Genomic DNA, 17,118 nt, shown 5'->3' with positions numbered 1-17,118 from the left:
CCACCAGGAGTCGCATGAAGAAAGAAAGCACATGCTGAAGTTCTTTTAAAAGGGAAAAAACCATTCTTTATTCAACGTGTACATCTTCCTGTCCTTTCAGAACCTAATAAAAAAACAACCTTCGTTTCTGCTTATTTAATAATAAAAAAAAAATTCCAAAATCGATCAATCAATCAAAGGGAACTATGAAAACATCGCTTCTGTGCTGGCAAGGGGATTCAACATACACCAAGGAAAGGAGAAGTCGGCCAAAGGGGAGGCGGTGGGTGGGCGGTGCCCTTCCCTCGGAGGGTCTCCAAAGCACACCTGCCCCGGGAAAGCAGAAGGAGCCTTCTCACCGTCTGGAGTAACAGCCCTAATGATCTCAGGGATACAAATCAGTCGCTCTACTTTAAAAACACACACACATCCTATAAGAGCTCCCCCCTGTACTGTCATCAGGGCTCTCGCGGTGACAGGTATTCACAGGGTGTACGTGTTCTTCACCAGGTGTTCCTTGTCGTTCTCGGAGCTCCAGACAGTACGGAGGGTCTGCTCCTGGTTCCTGCGGGCCACCCTGACCAAGCAGACAACAGAGGCTCCCAGGCACAGGATCAGGAGCACTGAGAACAGCCCCGCCAGGATCACCACTGAGGAAGAGACAGGGGCTCAGAAGCTGCCAGGGGCAACAGTGCAGCAGAACGGGGCAGCACAGAGCTCACGGAGGGCCTGGAGGCTGAGCGGGCACAGGATCGGCATCAGCAGCCCTCGGGCCAGAAGCCTCCTGCCCCAACCCTGAAGCGGTTGAGAACCGCTGGGAGATTCCCTCCCTTTACCTACAATACCATTAAGGGAGTTCTTGGAAAAAAGGAGGTAGCGTGCTGTGTACACACAGACTGGGTACTTAACTCTGTTCTTTTGAACAGAAAAATCATAAAGTCTGTATATCCCGGCTCCCTCTCAGGGCAACCTATACAGGAGTCCCACACCAAAAACTGGACCAAACCCACTGCCACTGGGGCGGTTCTGACTCATAGTGTCCCTAAAGGCCAGAGGAGAACTGCCACACAGGGTTTCCAAGGCTGTTACTCTACGAAGGTGGAAGCAGACTGCTTCATTTTTTCACCTGTGGAGTGGCTGGTAGGTTCGAACCCCTGACCTTTTGTTTAGCAGTTGAATGCCTTAACCACTGTGCCACCAGATCTCCTTTAAAATATGCACAGAAGGGTGCAAAAAACACAGAATTGGGCAGCTAACCAAAAGGTTGGCAGTTCAAACCCAGCGGCCGCTCCACAGGAGAAAGAGGAAGCAATCTGCTTCCACTTTCATGAAGATTCAAAGCCCCAGAAACTCTATGGGGCAATCCCACTCTGTCCTATAGGGTCTCTGTGAGTTGGAATTGATGCAACCGGCAGTAAGTTTGGTGTGGAGTGTGTGTAAAAATAAAATATCAAGGTTTTGTGCACACACACACACACACCCAGGAACAGAGAGTGCTGACCCTGCAGGTGGCTGGGGTGGCTGAAGCAGCTGCCTGTGGAATGAGGTAAGGGTGGGGAGACCAGGGCTTATTGGGAGCAGTGCTGGGAGGGGACCCTCATAGTTATAATTGTCCAGGTAAATGTAACAGGATTGCCCCACAGGTGAGTTTTTTTCCCAGGCAGAACTCCGTCTAAGGAATGTCACCTGCTGTGGCAGCTCCCTAGCTCCCTGTCCTCCACTTGGTTATAGACTATCCGACTGGCCATCCCCTCTTTACCTCTGCCCCACTAGCCCTCAAGACCTGGGCTACTTTCTAGGCCAAGCCTGGCAAACCGGGCACCAGCTTCTCTCTTTTCTAGGACAGATCAGATATGCAGGCCAGGGAAACAGGCCAGACAAGGCCAAACCAGTGTGGCAGGTTCTTTGTGCAAACACCAGCAGGGCCAGAAACAAAGAGATGGGACACTCAGTCTCCTTGTCCCACCAGATTTTTTGGGGAAAGCTGCACTGGCCCAAAGCTCACACTGGCCAGGATCACCTCCGCATGCCTCCAGCAGCAAAACTCGCCACCAGCCCTGGCCAGACACAGGCCTGTGTGCAGCCGAGCCCCAGAGGTTCATGGGAGAAGCGTACCCGTCCCCCTGGCTGCCTAGGCAGAGATGGCTTCGTGGATTACTGACTCACTCCCAGACCCAGCGAGATAACATCTGTGTACATTTAATGGTGAGACAGACATCCACCACATGTTCTAAGCTGCTCAGCCATTCTCATGCAGAAACATGACTTTCTACTAGAAAGATAGTTTATAGTGAAGGAAAATTTGTCCAAGACAACGTGAGCCTGCAAAAACACAGCTGAGCAAGGCTGAGCTCAGTGAAGAACGCAGGTGAAAGACACAGGGCAAGAGGCCACTCACCTTTAGAGCCGTGGGGCAGGACTGGGTATGACTGTTTGCCTGCAACAGAGCACACACCTGAGTCAGCTCCCAGTCCTCCCACTCCCTCAGAGGTGCCACCGACCGGGAAACCCCACAGCCTTGGGCCTTCGTGAGGAGCTCTGTCTGAGGGACAGCTTCCAGCTCTTCTGAGGGCCTGAAGGCCTTGCGACCCTGGTACAGGCCTAGGGCACATAACTCCACCAGTCAGGGCCAGAGGTGGCCCTTCCCCACTAGGGAGTAGGAAAGGGGAGGAAAGGGGTCCAAGCCACATTTTTTTGTTGTTGTGAAAATAAGCATTAAGACAAGCAACAGGGGAAGAAGAAGAATCAGAAGTAGAAGGAGGGAATGGTATGTGTAGCAACTGCCTCCACGAACAACTGTCCCCTCTGCCATGAGACCAGAACCGGATGGTGCCCGACTACCACTTCGATCAAAGACACTAGAGAAGAATCCTGATCAACGGGCAAAAATGCAGAAAAGAATTCAAATTCTCGTGGCTCCAGACTTTCTGGAACCACAGAGGCTGGATAAACCCCTGAAACTATTGCCCTGAAGTAATCTTCAAACCTTCAAACCTCCTGAAGTCTTGCTATAGCCAAACAATAGTTTAGCTTAACTAGTAAAGAATACCTGCTTGGACACTGTGCTCCTTTAAGAACCATCTCTACGGGAGCAAACTGACAACAACTTGAAAAATTAGATAGGAAACTGACAGGGCAGTGAGTTTACGTTAACAGGGCCACAAGCACTTCAAGGTGTATGGAACTCTAATGTGGAGAATGGTTCGTTTTATCATTCTGCTAGGTTGAAAATAAGCCTCTGGCGTAATGCCTAAGGCATCTGACTGCTAACCAGAAGGCTCAAGTCAGAAACAGAGGCGAGAATGGCCACACAACCTGAAGAATGTCATCAGTGTCCCTGAGTTGGACAGGGAGAAACTGTTGAACTGGTGCATGTTCTTGACAACAACAAAAAATTTTAAAAATCTATGTAACACATTATTTGCTAATTAAACATTTTTAGCTGTATAATTTAGTGGTACCGATTACATTAATCATGTCAAGTAATCATCACCCTGAAAACCAAAACAAACCCACTGCTATTGAGTTGATTCCGACTCATAACGACCCTATCAGAAAGAGAAGAACTGTCCCTTAAGGTATCTAAGGCTGTAAAATTTTGCGGAAGCCGACTGCCTCATCTTGGCCTAATAGAGCGGCTGATGGGTTCAAACCGCCCGCCTTTTGGTTAGTAGCTGAATGCTTTAACCACTTGCCACCAGAGCTCCCAAATTTCCCATCGTCACAAACAAAAATTCACCTCACTGTTTCCTAAACAAGGGCTCTCCCTTCCTCGCCTGGTAACCGCTAATAAACTCTGCTCTCTCTATTGGCCTATTTTTGTTACTTTATGTAAGTCAGATTACATGATGTTTGTCTTTGATTGACTTTTTTCACGGAGCCTAAGGTTTACAGGGTTCACTTATGCTGTAGCATGTATTGGGACTTCCCTTCTCTTTAAGCCTGAGTGGGATTCCTCTGTGCATGTACCGTATTTTGCTTACCCATTCATCTGTCAATGGGCATTTAGGCTATTTCCACTTTTTGGCTATTTGTGGTGCAGTGGCCCTTCTAGCCATAGTCTCTGTAACGCCAGCAAATGACTGGGTGGGAATGAAGTGCTTGTGGCCCACTGAAGGGATTAGACAGCTTGTTAATAATGGAAATAAAGTGCACGGCACCCGTGGGGGGTGGGACCATGCAAATAAGGTGTATGAAACCCTAAGGAGGGGACTGGTAAAATGGTCCATCCCACTAGGCTTAAAAGGGAGCCCATCTCACTGCACAGGGGAACCTCAAGACTAACAAGAAAGAAGGCAGGAGGGAATGCATCCTTTGGGTCGGGAGTACCTGTATGGAGAGCCTCACACACCCAGGAGACAGAGACAGAGACAGAAGCGAGACATTGGAGAGATGGCGAGAGGCGGCAGCAGAACCAGGAAAGTGGCAGGAGGTGGCGTGGTAGGCTTCCCGGCCCACAGAGCAAGAAAGCTGAGTGCCCTTGGGTAGGAGGCTTGCTGGCAGAGGTGGGTATCTCTGGGCACTCAATAACAGAGCTGAAAGAGCTTTGCAACCCTTGCCCGAGCAGGGCAGAGGCCAGGCTGAGGGGCTGAGGGCCAGAGAAAGGCCTGACAGCAGACCCAGCTGAGGACCCAGCTGTCCTGATGGAAGAACTGTATCCCGAGTGCTCCTGAACCTGAATTGTAACCTGTTACTTCCTTAATAAACTCTATACCTGTAATCACGGTCTGTGAGTTCTGTGTGGCCACTGTAATGAATGCTAAAACCCAGCAGAGAAGAGTGCTGTGGGAGGGACAGCTGGTGTCGGAATTGGTAAAAAGGTTGGAGGGTGGCATGTCTGACCCCTGCCTCACGGGAATCAGCCTTGGGCTGTAAATCTTGATCTTCCCGCCTCCTTGTGAAGTTAGAGGAGGTCAGATGCCTCCAGCACGTAGCTTTTACACTATTGTGACAAGTGCTACAACCAACACTGGTCTAAAGAGTCTGTCTGCCTGTGCTGCTGCTGTCAGGTCTCCTGGGTCCATACCCTAAGAGAACTGCTGGGTCATATGGTAGTTATATGTTTAACTTTTTGAGGAACTGCCAAACTGTTTCCCACAGTGGCTGTACCATTTTGGATTCCCACCATCGGGTAAGGGTTCCCATTCCAAATCATATTTTAAAGGCCCCCGTCTTGGGGACGGGGAGCAGATGGGCATCCTCACGGCAGGGCTCCTTGTTCTCTAGCACGTGCTGGTTTCCCAGGTCTGGCTGACTCACCAAAGCAGTGGTGCATGCACTCCTCCTCGGACCGATAGCTGTTCTTATTGCCCCGGCACCCTCCGTAGATGAAGTTATCACAGGAGTTCTTCTCGGCATCAAAGTACCAGCGTGGGAAGGCTGCGCGGCAAGGTCCGGTGACCGCCTTGGCTGTGCAGTATTCTGGGAGCAAGACAGCCCAAGCACAAGTTAGCAGGGGGGTGGAGAGGAAGCTGAGCGAGAATGCTCTGAGCAGTCACGTGGCTACCGATGGATGGACAAACAGCTCCTGGTAAAGAAACTGGTACATTACCCACGTGGCCAGCCTGGCTCGCTCAATACTCCCCCCCAAGTCTTAGGTGTTGCCACAGGAGCCAGGGCCACGCTGCATGGAGGCTGCTCCATGCCACGCACGAGGCTCTGCTTCACAGGAATTGCCTCATCTGGGAGTCCTAGCGTGTCACTTCACACACGGAGAGTCTGAGGCCAAGGTAGTGACTGACCCCCAGACAAGAGAGAGTCCCCGGGTGAGTTCCAGGACCTGCACTCGATCCTGCTTCTTGAAAGCAAGCCCTCCCACCTGCACACTGTGGCTCCTCCAGCCTCCTCCACCCGGGAGCCGCCATGGTGAGAAAGGTTAGCAAGCCTCACTCTGAAATCCCTTCACGGAAATGCTCCAGGGTGTCTCAATTTCCAACTAAGAAAACATGTTTTGCCCCATGTAGAAACATTCTTAAAAAGTTGTTACCTTCATAGTTGAAGATATCACTGGGGAGGTCATCCGCATCCTGCTGTCTGGGAACTGAAACACAAACGTGTCAGAGGAGCTGGGACAGACACAGGCACAGGAGGGGCAGGGGCGGAGTCGAGAAGGGCCTGCGAGGGCGTGTGGACCCTCTGGAATCTGTGAACAAGGGTGGGGAGTCCCCCCAAGTCATGTGGACTTGACAGCACATGGAGTGCGAGAGGGGGAGGCTGGAACGAGCTCCAGCCCCATTGCCGGGGTGACAAGGACGAGCCTTGTGACACGCTGACACAGAGGCCCCCTCACTTTCCTGGGGACATTTTCTGCCAAAACAGAATGGAAGCCTGAGTTGTCGGGCAGGTGCTCCAGGGCTGTGGGTGACCGTGGAGAGGCCAGCGAGGGAACACACGGTGAAGCCAGGTGAGGCAATGGCTGTGACCCTCCCAGGATCTGGGCCCACAAAGCCGGCCTCTTGCTGGCCACCGCAGCAGTCTTCTGACCAGCCAGCGAACCAAAACGCTCACTCTCCTCGAGTAAGCACCAGGGGTGTGGGCAAAGGGTCAGACCCAGGTCCTTGGCAGACTACGGGAGTGCCACCTGTGGGCAGGGCAGGGCTGGGCAGCTTGTCACGCCCTCCACTGTCTTGCCCAGGTGAACCCACTGTCTGGGGACTGGCCTTTGGGGCAGTGGTGCTGGCTAACTGCAGCGTGCTTTGCTTCTGAGCACTCACCCAGGCTCCTGCGCCGAGTCCGTTAGACATAAGGAGGGACGGGGCAGCTGCTGCTAGCACTCCAAGGCAAGCTGGCACAGAGCTCGAGATCAAGCACCAAAGCGGGGAGGCAGAGGGGGAGACAGCAGAGAGGAGGGAGTGCAAAGGAGGAAAGGTGGTGGTGCGGAGGTGCACGGGGTGGAGACGGCACAGTGGGCAGGGGTCAGAGGTCGGGGGACCACAGGCCAAGACCACCCAGAGAGAGCAAGGGAGGGGCCCGCACCACAGGCAGCAGCAACCACAGAAATCCCTGCTTGGCTTCCTGCAGACTGCCACGGCCCTCCTGCGCTGGACGCCACGAGCGTCCCAACGTAAGGACGAGGCAGCTGGCAGCTGGACGCCCGGGCTGGGCCCGTTTGCAATTTGGAGTCCAGAGAAGCAGGACGTGAAGCCCTCTCACAACACCCCAGCGACAAATGTCTTATCACCATCTGGTGGCCCTCACCCCACCCTGGGCTTTTAAGAACCTACCGCTCAGGACAGAGGGCTCAGCTCCACTCTTGCTGGAGGACAGCGTGTCAATAACGTTCTCTACAAGGGGACAACACACACGGTGAGAAAATGCACCTTGTGACAGTCCGACAAAGCAAAGCCAACAGACACGCTGCATCTATGAGCTGCTGTTTCCTGAGGGTGGGAGTTCAGCTCCCTGCCTTTCACAGCAACTCTCGCTTCTTCTTTGTGTGGGACCTTCAATGTGAATGCTGGACCACAACGGCCCAGAGGAACTCAGAACCAGGAACCAAGAATGCCCTGGGGGCAAAAGGCTAAGCTAAGCTGCTGGGATCAAAGCAAAGCCTTGCCAAGCGACTTTAAGGAGACAGAAGGGCTGCCAGGGCTGAATAACCTGTGGGATTGGACTAACCCGGTTAAAGAGTGGAGATGTTAAGGGGGTGGGGTGAAGAGGTTGGGTGGCCAAGAAGGTACACAGTAAGGAGAGCTGGCAGGGTTCAGGAGGGAGGGATCCTGGCATGCCATCCGGCTGGTCCCAGGAGAGGCACAGGCTGGCCTAACCCGATGCCATTAAACACCCACATCCCAAACCAGCCCTCCTTGCTCTGCCTCTCTCCTCAACAATCTCGCTTTGCTCCAAAGCTTGCCTACGTGGATGACAGGTGCCGACACAGACCCCCGAGTGTCTGGTCCCCTGGGCAGTTCTATTTCTCATTACAGATTAATAAACTGGCACTCTATGGCAGGGCTCCCCACAGAGCTGGCCCGGTGGGGAGAGAGCAGGCTGGCCAGGGACTCCGGGACTAGTTCCTCGGCAGCTCAGGCCCTCCTCACAGACTCACGGACAGCCCCTCCAGCAGCACACAGTGAGTATCCAGGACCTTGAGACTGGACCACATTCTGGGTCACTTCTAGAAAGAAGCCCAGCTCATCCTCTCCTAGCAAAACCCAAGCACCGTGCCCCTTGTGGCGACATCTTAGCTTACTGTTCTACATCTACCGCTGGGGTTCTTACAGCTTCAGCTCTCCTCCTGAGAAGACAAGGGGTAGCGAGAACATTCCCAACAGTCTGAACAGTATTTCCCCTATTCTTCCTTCCTTCAATCACAGCTGACAACAGAGAAACACAATAAATGGTATTTTCTTCAGTCACCACTGAGTGAAGTTGCCAGTCACCACCCTAAAGGCACGTCAACGACCTATATCAATCCCAAAACAACAGCTGGCCATTGTGGTTCTCCAAACACCTGCGTGCCCAGGCACGGCCTGCTGCTGGGGCACTGGATTTCAAAACCCTGAGGTCACAGCCAGGCCACTGTTTTTCCCTCTTTACACACAACGTTAGTATAATCTTACCTGCTTTCTGAATGTATAGCTCCAAGACAAAAGAGACTACAGCAGCGAGTGAGGAGAGAGAAAATCCCTAACAGACAGGGCTGGGGGCCTAGGAGCTCGGCTCTGGGTGGGCCTCAGAGCCTGCAATGCGGGGCCAGCACCAAGGGGCCGGGGTAACACTGTAGATTCATGACATCGACACAGAGTCAACAAGGGGTCACTTCCTGCATGATCGGGAGACCGCCACAGAAGATCTTTAAAACACAGCTGCGGACCCACGGGCTCCCAGGACATCCTGGAGCAGATCCCAGAGGGCTGCCGCCGCAGTTCAGGGGACAGCCAGTGTGCCCTGCTGGGTGGCTGGAGTGTTTTGTTTTCCATTTTATTGTGGTAAAATATATGTATTACTCTCACCACATTAACCATTTCTAAGTGTATAATTAACGGCATTCACCATGGGGTGCGACCATCACTACTATCCATTTCTGAATGTTTCCCACCATCCCAGAGTGCTTTAGTTTTCTCCATAAACTGGGAGGCTCTTCAGGTCAACATTACCTGGAGCCCACAGAGCCCCTCACAGGTGAGGGCTGGTCCAAGGACAGATTCCAGGAAATATGTTCTAGTTTGAATTTGACCCGTACCTCAGCCCAGTGAGCTATTCAAGGCATTTGTCCTAGAGGCAAAAATAACTCAAATGCCCAGTGAGCAGGGGTCACCTGGGTCTGAGAGCACCTGGAGGGCTCTGCTAACGAAGGGAAGCCCACCTGCCCCTCTGCTCGGTCTGGGTGGGAGCTCTCACCCTGAAATGGAAAGAGGAAGTCACGCAGAAGACACATTGTTTCCCTCACCCCCGGCCCCACTCATTCTGTCCGCACGCCCCAGCTCTACCCCACAGGCTCTGAGGTGCTTTCTGGAAGAGGAAGAGGGAGAACAGTGCTGTGGCCTCACTGTGTGGCTGACCTTCACCCTGTGCCTCTGCATCTTTGACTTTTTAAGCCACCCACCAGATTTGGCCGTGAAGAACCAGCAAAGAGCAGAAGGCACCCATGTCCCAAGGCATCAACTGTCTCTAAAGAGAACACATGCGTAGGCATCCACTGCCTTACCTGTGACCCCAGCGCATTTCTGAAGACACTCCTCCTTGGTCAAGTAATTATTGTCATTTCCTTCACAGCCTCCATACACAAACTGTTGGCAGGACCCATCTGTGATGTTGTACCACCACCTGGGCAGGGAGGCCCGGCATCTTCCCACCACTTTTGAAACATAGCAAAAGTCTATAAAACACAAAGCAGAAACCGACTGGCATGGCAGGGCAGTCCTGGTAACAGGACACACACAAAACTGCTGGTGGGGAGAGGCACCATTCTCAGCTCCCCAAGGAAGAGCCAGAGGCTAAGCTCTAGCAGTTCCTCTGTAAGCTGTCTCTACAGCCGGGTGTCCACCAGGATATCTTAGTGAGTCCTTTCTCACACAGGATAGCAAAACACATCGCCTAACAACAGACACCAAGCCATCCAACTCAACTGAGCAGTGTCTCAGCCATGTGTTCATGCTGTCCCTGCCCCCAGTATTAAAGACAGACATACCCACTCTAGAAACATGGCTTCCAAAGGCAAAATATAAGACTCTAGGACCCTTCCAGATGTGTGCACACCCCCCCAAAACTCACTGCCACTGAGTCGATTCCAACTCATAGTGATGCCTACTGGGTTTCCAAGGTTGTAAATCTATAGAAGTAGACTGCCCCGTCTTCTTCCCACGGAGCAGCTGGTGGGTTTGAACCACTGACTTTCTGGTTAGCAGCCAAATGCCCTACTCACTATGCCACCAGAGCGCCTTCACTCCATGACAGGGGAAGTCAGTCAGAGGTTAGAGCTGGAGATGTGAGCTGGAGGGGGAAGGGCACTGCCAGGGGACTATTCTCCACGCCCCTCATACAAACCCTTCCTCACCTTTCCCGCCTACCCGTCCACTCTTGCTGTTCCCCTTGGCCCAGCCAGGCCATGTCACACTCAAGTTACTGCAGGAGCCCCAGAAAGAAGATTCTCATCTCTGCTCCCCATCTCCAACCCCAACTCCCTTGCACCAGCATTTGCAACTGCCCCCATCTGAGTACCCCAAGTTGGGCCTGGGTTTCAGGGTACCCCAAAAATCTAGACCCACTCTAGTACAAGGAAAACAAAACAATGTTACAATATTCCAGCCAGATCCATATGCCTCCAAAAAAGCCTACAGAACCCAGGGGTCTGCTTTCTTTTTTAAAAAGGGAGAAAGAAGCAAATCTTGGAGAAGCTTTTTCCTTAGGGGAATCAGAAGGCTAGAAAGCAAAATGCAGAGGAGTAACTTGACCATGTGTGCCACTGAGTCATCATCCCTCCTGGGATGTGTGTCCACTCTACCATTTACTGAAGGCTAAAAAAAAACCAAACTCACTGCCATCAAGTGGGTCCCCACTCATAGCGACCTCCATTGGGTTTCCAAGGCTGTAAATCTTTACGGAACTAGATTGCCCCAACCTTTTTTCCGCAGAGCGGCTGGTAGGTTTGAACCGCCAACCTTCTGGTTAGCAGTCAAGTGCCTTAGGCACTGCACCACCAGAGCCCCTCCACCTCTCGTTAGCCCCTGCATAAGGCCATTCCAGGCTCTGGGGGGCTGGCACTGAGTCTCGCACGGAGAGCTTGATACACAGACTTCCAATAATCGCAACTCAGGGCTGAACACTTGCTTGTATGTTGTTGTTTATCCCTCTCTAGTTGCTTTCAGGTTTACCTCACCAAGTATGGGATAACTTTCCAAAGTGGAGAGGATAGGACTTAGCTTCTGCTGTATCTCCCAAAATGCTAGCAGTAAAGGGTGCGAAACTAGATGCTCCACAAAAACGCTGGCCTGCAGGCTACAAGACTGCTGCTGGGCACAACAAAGAGCTCCCTACCGCACGCCAATAAATCACAGGCACCCGAACAGCAGAAAATGCAGGGCCGGAAGCAGGAAGTGCTCCATTATTTGGAAGCAATTAAATTGCAGTTAGGAGCACCTTACCTGGGTTTATACGAATGGAACATGTCCGAAAAGGTAGCTCAATGGAGACAAGAGGCAAGGTAGTGGTGTTGGGGGGACCAGGGAGTGATGCACTGGCCTGGAAACCTTCTGGGGACGATGAGAACTGTCTACGATTGATCTGGGGATGGTTACACGGCTCTGCAAATTTATTAAAATCTACTGAGTTACACACATAAAAGGAGTGAATTTTACAGGACATAAACAATACTTTAACAAAGCCGTTTAAAAGAAAAGTAGGGGCACCTTTTGTTGGTAACACACCAACCAGAACCAGCTGGGTGTGCACCTTTTGACAATGTGCCAATGTTCACAAAACATACCTAATCAACAAGGCCCAGGGTAAACACAGCAGAACAGACTTCTCTGTTGTACGATTCTGCCCAACCCACGATTTTGCCAAACGCTGGAAGGCGTGCTGCCATCAACAAGGCACAGATGAGGATGATTCACACAGGATCTAGTTATGACCCAGAACATCATCAAGGCAGAGCAGGGGATAGGCGCTGGGTCAGAGGTATCAGCAGCCTATCAAATGCCCTACCAAGCCTGGTGTAGGTCACCCCGCCTGCCTGAGCTGCTCCAGGTACAGGCTGCTGACAAATGCCTGAGGAAGGGCCCCATGGAGGGTTCCCACCACACAGGAAACTCCAGATACTGCACCGTGACCCACAGTACAATGGCGGGAGTCAGATGACTGTAAGCAAGAGTGCCAGCTATGTGCTCTGTGCCAGGGACAGACGTCTGAGGGTGCGTAAAGAGGGAGACAATAAGAAGTTATCTGGGGAGGGATGGCAGGGACCCTGGTGAATCTGACACTGTCCCAAATCTGGCCCCATCTCTATGGGCTCAGAAGTACAATCTGACCAGTGGCCTCAGGCTGGTCATGCAGGGGTGCTGATCCATGCCAACAAGGCACATGGGATGCCACAACCAGCGCTTCAATGAGAAAATCAACCATCACGTAGGCTGAATGAATGTCTATGTCCCCTAGCCACTGTGGAAGAAAGCTTAAAGGCAGCAGGTTGTCTGGGGCCAGAATAAGGGAAGGTGACTGTGTGATAACCACCAACCCTCTGCCAGGATCTCCCAGCCACACCGATTCTCACAGGAGACAGCACGGGACGGTACTCTGAGAACATGGCCCAGCACTGTCCCTGTGACACTCCCTCTTCTGGGCTGCTCCCGCTGACCAGTGCCTTGACAGATCGGTGCTGTCATTGTAGGTCGCAGGCCTCTACTGCAAGTTACAGCTAATCAGAACGATCACACACTGAGTTCATAGTTTAACCCTTTTGAGACTGGATTATTTTCTGCTTTGAATTTTTTGTTGACATCATGTGTTTTCAGTAATGGAAGGCATTTTGAAGGAAATGGAAAAAAAAAAATTTTTTTGAGCTAATATGGATTTTGATACAATTGTGTTGTTGTTATTTGCCGTGGAGTCGGACCCAACTCACAGCGACCCCTCCTTGGGTTTCTGAGGCAGTATCACCATGGAAGTAAACTGCCCAACCTTCCTTCCAAGGAGTGGCCGGTGGGTTTGAACGGCCAGCCTTCCAGATAGCAGTCAAGTGCTTTCGGCCCTATGCTACCAGAGCTCCTTTTGATACAATTAGTGGGACGCACATGATCTGTCATACTGGAGTTAGTGGGATAAGGTTCATTTCTTCAGGTTCAGCGTTATACAGACCCCCACCAGCACGGAAAAAGTGGGAGGGATAGGGACAGCAGTTTCCCACCAAGCCCCAGAGACAGAAAACGTAGGTTGAATTCACAAAGAAGCCTTATTTTTTGTCTCCTTGGGTGGGATGGAAGGGGATGGGGGAACTTCAGTGACTACTGCCCCAGTGCAACTTAGAAACGTTTCTTCATTAAGAGAAAACCTGACCTGAAAGCACAGTATGTCAGACACAACAGGATGCTGATAATCGTTCCCCTGGGATGGTGCATGGGAGCTCATTAAACCATCTCCACTACCTTGTGCACACAGGTAAGTCCCAACCATGACAGGGTTCCATTATGAAGCATCCATTGTTAAGTCGGTTCTGACATAAGTCGAACATTTTTTTTTTTCATTATTACTGCCTTTTATAATCAGTATCTTTATAAATCCAATCTTTTTTGTCTTTAGGGTCGGAAACATTACATACGAATTACAGATATGCTGACATCAGCAAAGTACATGCTGCAATATAAGTGCTGTTTGTTGTAACTAGAATACATTCTAAGTCAGGGATGGCCTGTATTTGAAATTGTCTGCAGTTAAAAAAAAAAAAAAAAGTAACCCAATATTTTTTTTACTCAGATTTGATTAGAGTAAAATGAAAAGAACTGTAAATAGCAGATTAATTGGTTGAAGCTATGTCCAAATAAAACCGAATTTAACCATGTTCATGTTCTTTGATGTGTATGAGAGCTCTTCTCCAAAATGACAGTCTCATTTTGTCACGAGCATTTAGTAACTAAAACCAGTGCTGAGCTGGATCCACTCATGGGAACTTCACGTGTCAGAGCAGAACACGCGGGGTGTTCATATGCTTGTCTGTTTTTAGTACAAGTGACTGGTTTGGGACAAGAGGCTAGCACGCCCAGCTGCTAGTCAAAGGTTGGAGGTTTGAGCCCACCCAGGGGGGCCTCGAAAGAACGGCTGGTGACGCGCTTCTGAAACACCAGCCACTAAGAGCTGACCTCAAGGCCAGTGGGCTCTAGCAGCTAAACGGCCTGTAAGCACCTGCAATGTAAACTCTGACACTAGCCTTGAGAAAAGTGGTCTCACAAGAAATACTGCTTTGTTTCCTTTTAGTTTTGCAGAAGGCAGTGGTCCTTGGTAAGCAGCCACGTATGGTTTACTATGCTACACCAATGTACTTCCTCTCTGTCATGGTTCTCCAAAAAGCTTTTGCAAAAAGCCAGAAATGCTTTTATATTTAAGATGGCCTCCATGACTTACCATCTGCCTTAAAAAAGAAAAAGAAAAAAAGAAAAAATATATATATATATAAGCAGTCCCCTTTGGGCAGATCAGATTAAAAGAAAAATGAACCAGATGACAGAGGACTACCCACCTCTTGACACCCCATGTATGGCCTTCCCCAAGCAGGATGCCAGGACCGTCATGGGCACTACCTCTAATGGTCACAATAGAACTGAATCACGTGGGAATACCCACACTTTGCAAACGAAAACACTGAGGTTTGGGTGGTTGAAGCTAACCAAGCAACAGAGTCAGGATCTGAACTCATAACAGTCTGATTAGTGAGCTCGGACGTGAATGTAATGACACCTCAGACAGACAGAATGAACAAGACCCAATATTAACAGGCAGTGGGAAAAACAGAACTGAAATAGCTTAAATCCCAAAACATTCCTCGGGGCCTCTGATACTGTTTGAGGGCTCACCAAGGCCAGGCTCTGTGCCAGGCCTCTGTTTTCAGTCACAGTCAATGTCAGGGTCATGGACAGCATCATACCGAGTAACTGGCCAAGGCCAAAGGGGATTTGGTTGGGCATATTTTCAGAAAGTTATTCCTTAACGAGCAAGCAATTCTGTTAAGATAAAAAGACATGCTAGTCTTAGAAGGGCCTTGGGAAGCAAGCAAGAAAAATTCGTCTCAAGCCCTGTTTGTATGCTCAAAAATGCTAGTGCAAAATTAAATACATTCTATGTTTTCAAAATGCAGACTAAGGAAAAAAGGAAAGCGCTGAGGGGAACCAAATTTGGGTGCTCTCTCTTCAGAATACGTAAGGCAAAATGGAATGCCTGGCTTCCGGAGGCAGTAATGATCTCTTGGAAAAGCGTCAGGATGGTTAAAATCACACATTATCAGAAATAGGAACTGAAGTTACACATTCCTGGCCAGCATTGGGAACATTAGCTGTTACAAAACTGCACGACAGACAGGCCGGACTTCACGAGCAGCAGGGAAAACGGGCTGCTGTGGTCCCAGTCGAGAGCCCTAACCAAGACGGCCGCCGGTGCTCGGACAGCTGCATTCCACGCGGCATCAGCAGTTCTAACCAGGACGGTGGAGAGGTTTCCACTCCCAGGCACGCCCAATCCAGCTCAATCTCACAGGCTTAAGAAGATGCCATCTACTGATTCTTCCAAAATGCACAGCTGCCGTTAACGCCTACTTTCAAAGTTTACTTTATTATTTTTATTATTGTGATTTGGGCGAAAGTTTACAGAGTGAGTTCATTCTCCATATAGCAGTTCATACCCATTTTGTTTCAAGATATTGACTGCAATTTGTAATAGCTCTCTTCCCACTTCCTTCCTGTGGTGACCTTTTCCCTGTGTCATCCTTTCCTATGCATTCCTGCCCCCTGAGCTGTCTCCCTGTGCAAACACTGCCCTTCTGATCAGTTATGATTGATTGTTCTAAGTGAGTTCAGGCCTGAAGGGTGATTAGGGGCCACAGTCTTGGGGTTTCACCAGTCTCAATCAGACCAGGACATTTGGTCTTTTTTATGAGTTCTGCAAACTTTACTTTAACGGACTATTTAAAATATGCTGAAAGTATAGACGACACTGGAACACTGGTGTATCCATTCTCAGCTTTTTCAAATTCTAACACATTAAAGGACGTTATCAATAGAGCTGAATCTCTGTGGACTCCTCGCCTCAATGCCACTCGCTTTTCCCCCAAGGGGTAACCACCCTGAGCTTGCTGTTCTTTTATTCGTGTTTTTACACCTACTCAGAATAAGTTCACTTTTAAAACAAGCAAAAATAACCTCCCCAGGCGCCTAGTCCTTGGTAAACACCTTCTGCCCCCATGGGTGCCATCAACTGAGCAGCACTGACTGTCTGCCTCACTCTGCGCATGACAGGAAAGCCCTGGATTATCTCACAGCCCAGAAGCCGCTCATTAAACGCTCCTCCTCCCCGTCTCATCTGTTTTCTCAAGAGCAGGGTCGCAGGGTTGGCAAACTTTCTCCATAACAGGCCAAGTCGTAAATACAGAGGGCTTGCTTTGGAGAATAATGTGGAACCCAGACAAGGAATCTTATCATCACTGGGAATAATTATGATTTCTATGTGGCCTTTAAACATTAAAAACATTCTCTCACTGTTGGTTAGAAACATATAAAGTTAAATTTTAAAATACTGAAAAAAAGTACACTCTTAAATTGAATCATTACAAACAGTGAGAATTAAAGTGTTTTAATTCTTTGTAAAAATTTTATCAAGAGTCCTTTGGGCAGTATTTGTGGTCTTCTCACCATGTAACTTACGATCTGGAGCTAGCATCTCTTCTAGGCCCTAAGAGAACTGTCACACTCCGATTTCCAGGTCTGGATCAGTTTCCAGCATCATGAAACGGCTCCGAGACGTCCTCACAGGCCCGCCTTCACTGCGTTCCTCACGGGTCCTGACAGGCCCGCCTTCACTGCGTTCCTCGACTGCACATGTTGAGTCTTTCATGCGGTGGTAATGTCGAAGCCAGTCCACCTACGCTCGACCGGAATTTCACTGCCAGTGTTACCGCTTGTTTTTTCTTTGCTGCACTTTCATCTCTGGTAGCCCCTT

General features: G+C 50.2%; 1 protein-coding gene across 1 annotated transcript; it reads right to left on the bottom strand.

Annotated features, from left to right (window-relative positions):
• Positions 1 to 462: 462 nt before the first annotated feature.
• Positions 463 to 10,530, bottom strand: SPINT2 (serine peptidase inhibitor, Kunitz type 2). The gene is made up of 7 exons (XM_007955532.1): positions 10,491 to 10,530; positions 9,629 to 9,799; positions 7,203 to 7,262; positions 5,966 to 6,019; positions 5,239 to 5,400; positions 2,378 to 2,416; positions 463 to 629 (listed from the first exon to the last, which is right to left on the bottom strand). Exons 1-7 carry the CDS (start codon positions 10,528 to 10,530, stop codon positions 463 to 465), a joined length of 693 nt encoding a protein of 230 aa, XP_007953723.1.
• Between the last annotated feature and the right edge of the window lie 6,588 nt (positions 10,531 to 17,118).

Source organism: Orycteropus afer, unplaced genomic scaffold, assembly GCF_000298275.1.
Source record: "Orycteropus afer afer isolate SDZICR_OR568_19922 unplaced genomic scaffold, OryAfe1.0 scaffold00507, whole genome shotgun sequence".
Lineage (NCBI taxonomy): Eukaryota > Metazoa > Chordata > Mammalia > Tubulidentata > Orycteropodidae > Orycteropus > Orycteropus afer.
Note: the sequence above shows the minus strand (reverse complement) of the source record. Positions and strands in the feature narration are given on the sequence as shown.

Excerpts from the sequence above, each read along its gene's own strand:
- SPINT2 (XM_007955532.1), bottom strand. The coding sequence starts at position 10,530 with ATGGCCTGGCTGGGCCAAGGGGAACAGCAAGAGTGGACGG. Across the intron at positions 7,263-9,628 it reads GAAATGCGCTGGGGTCACAG|AGAACGTTATTGACACGCTG; the intron begins GTAAGGCAGTGG and ends GTCCCCTTGTAG. Across the intron at positions 2,417-5,238 it reads GTGCATGCACCACTGCTTTG|GCAAACAGTCATACCCAGTC; the intron begins GTGAGTCAGCCA and ends GCTCTGTTGCAG.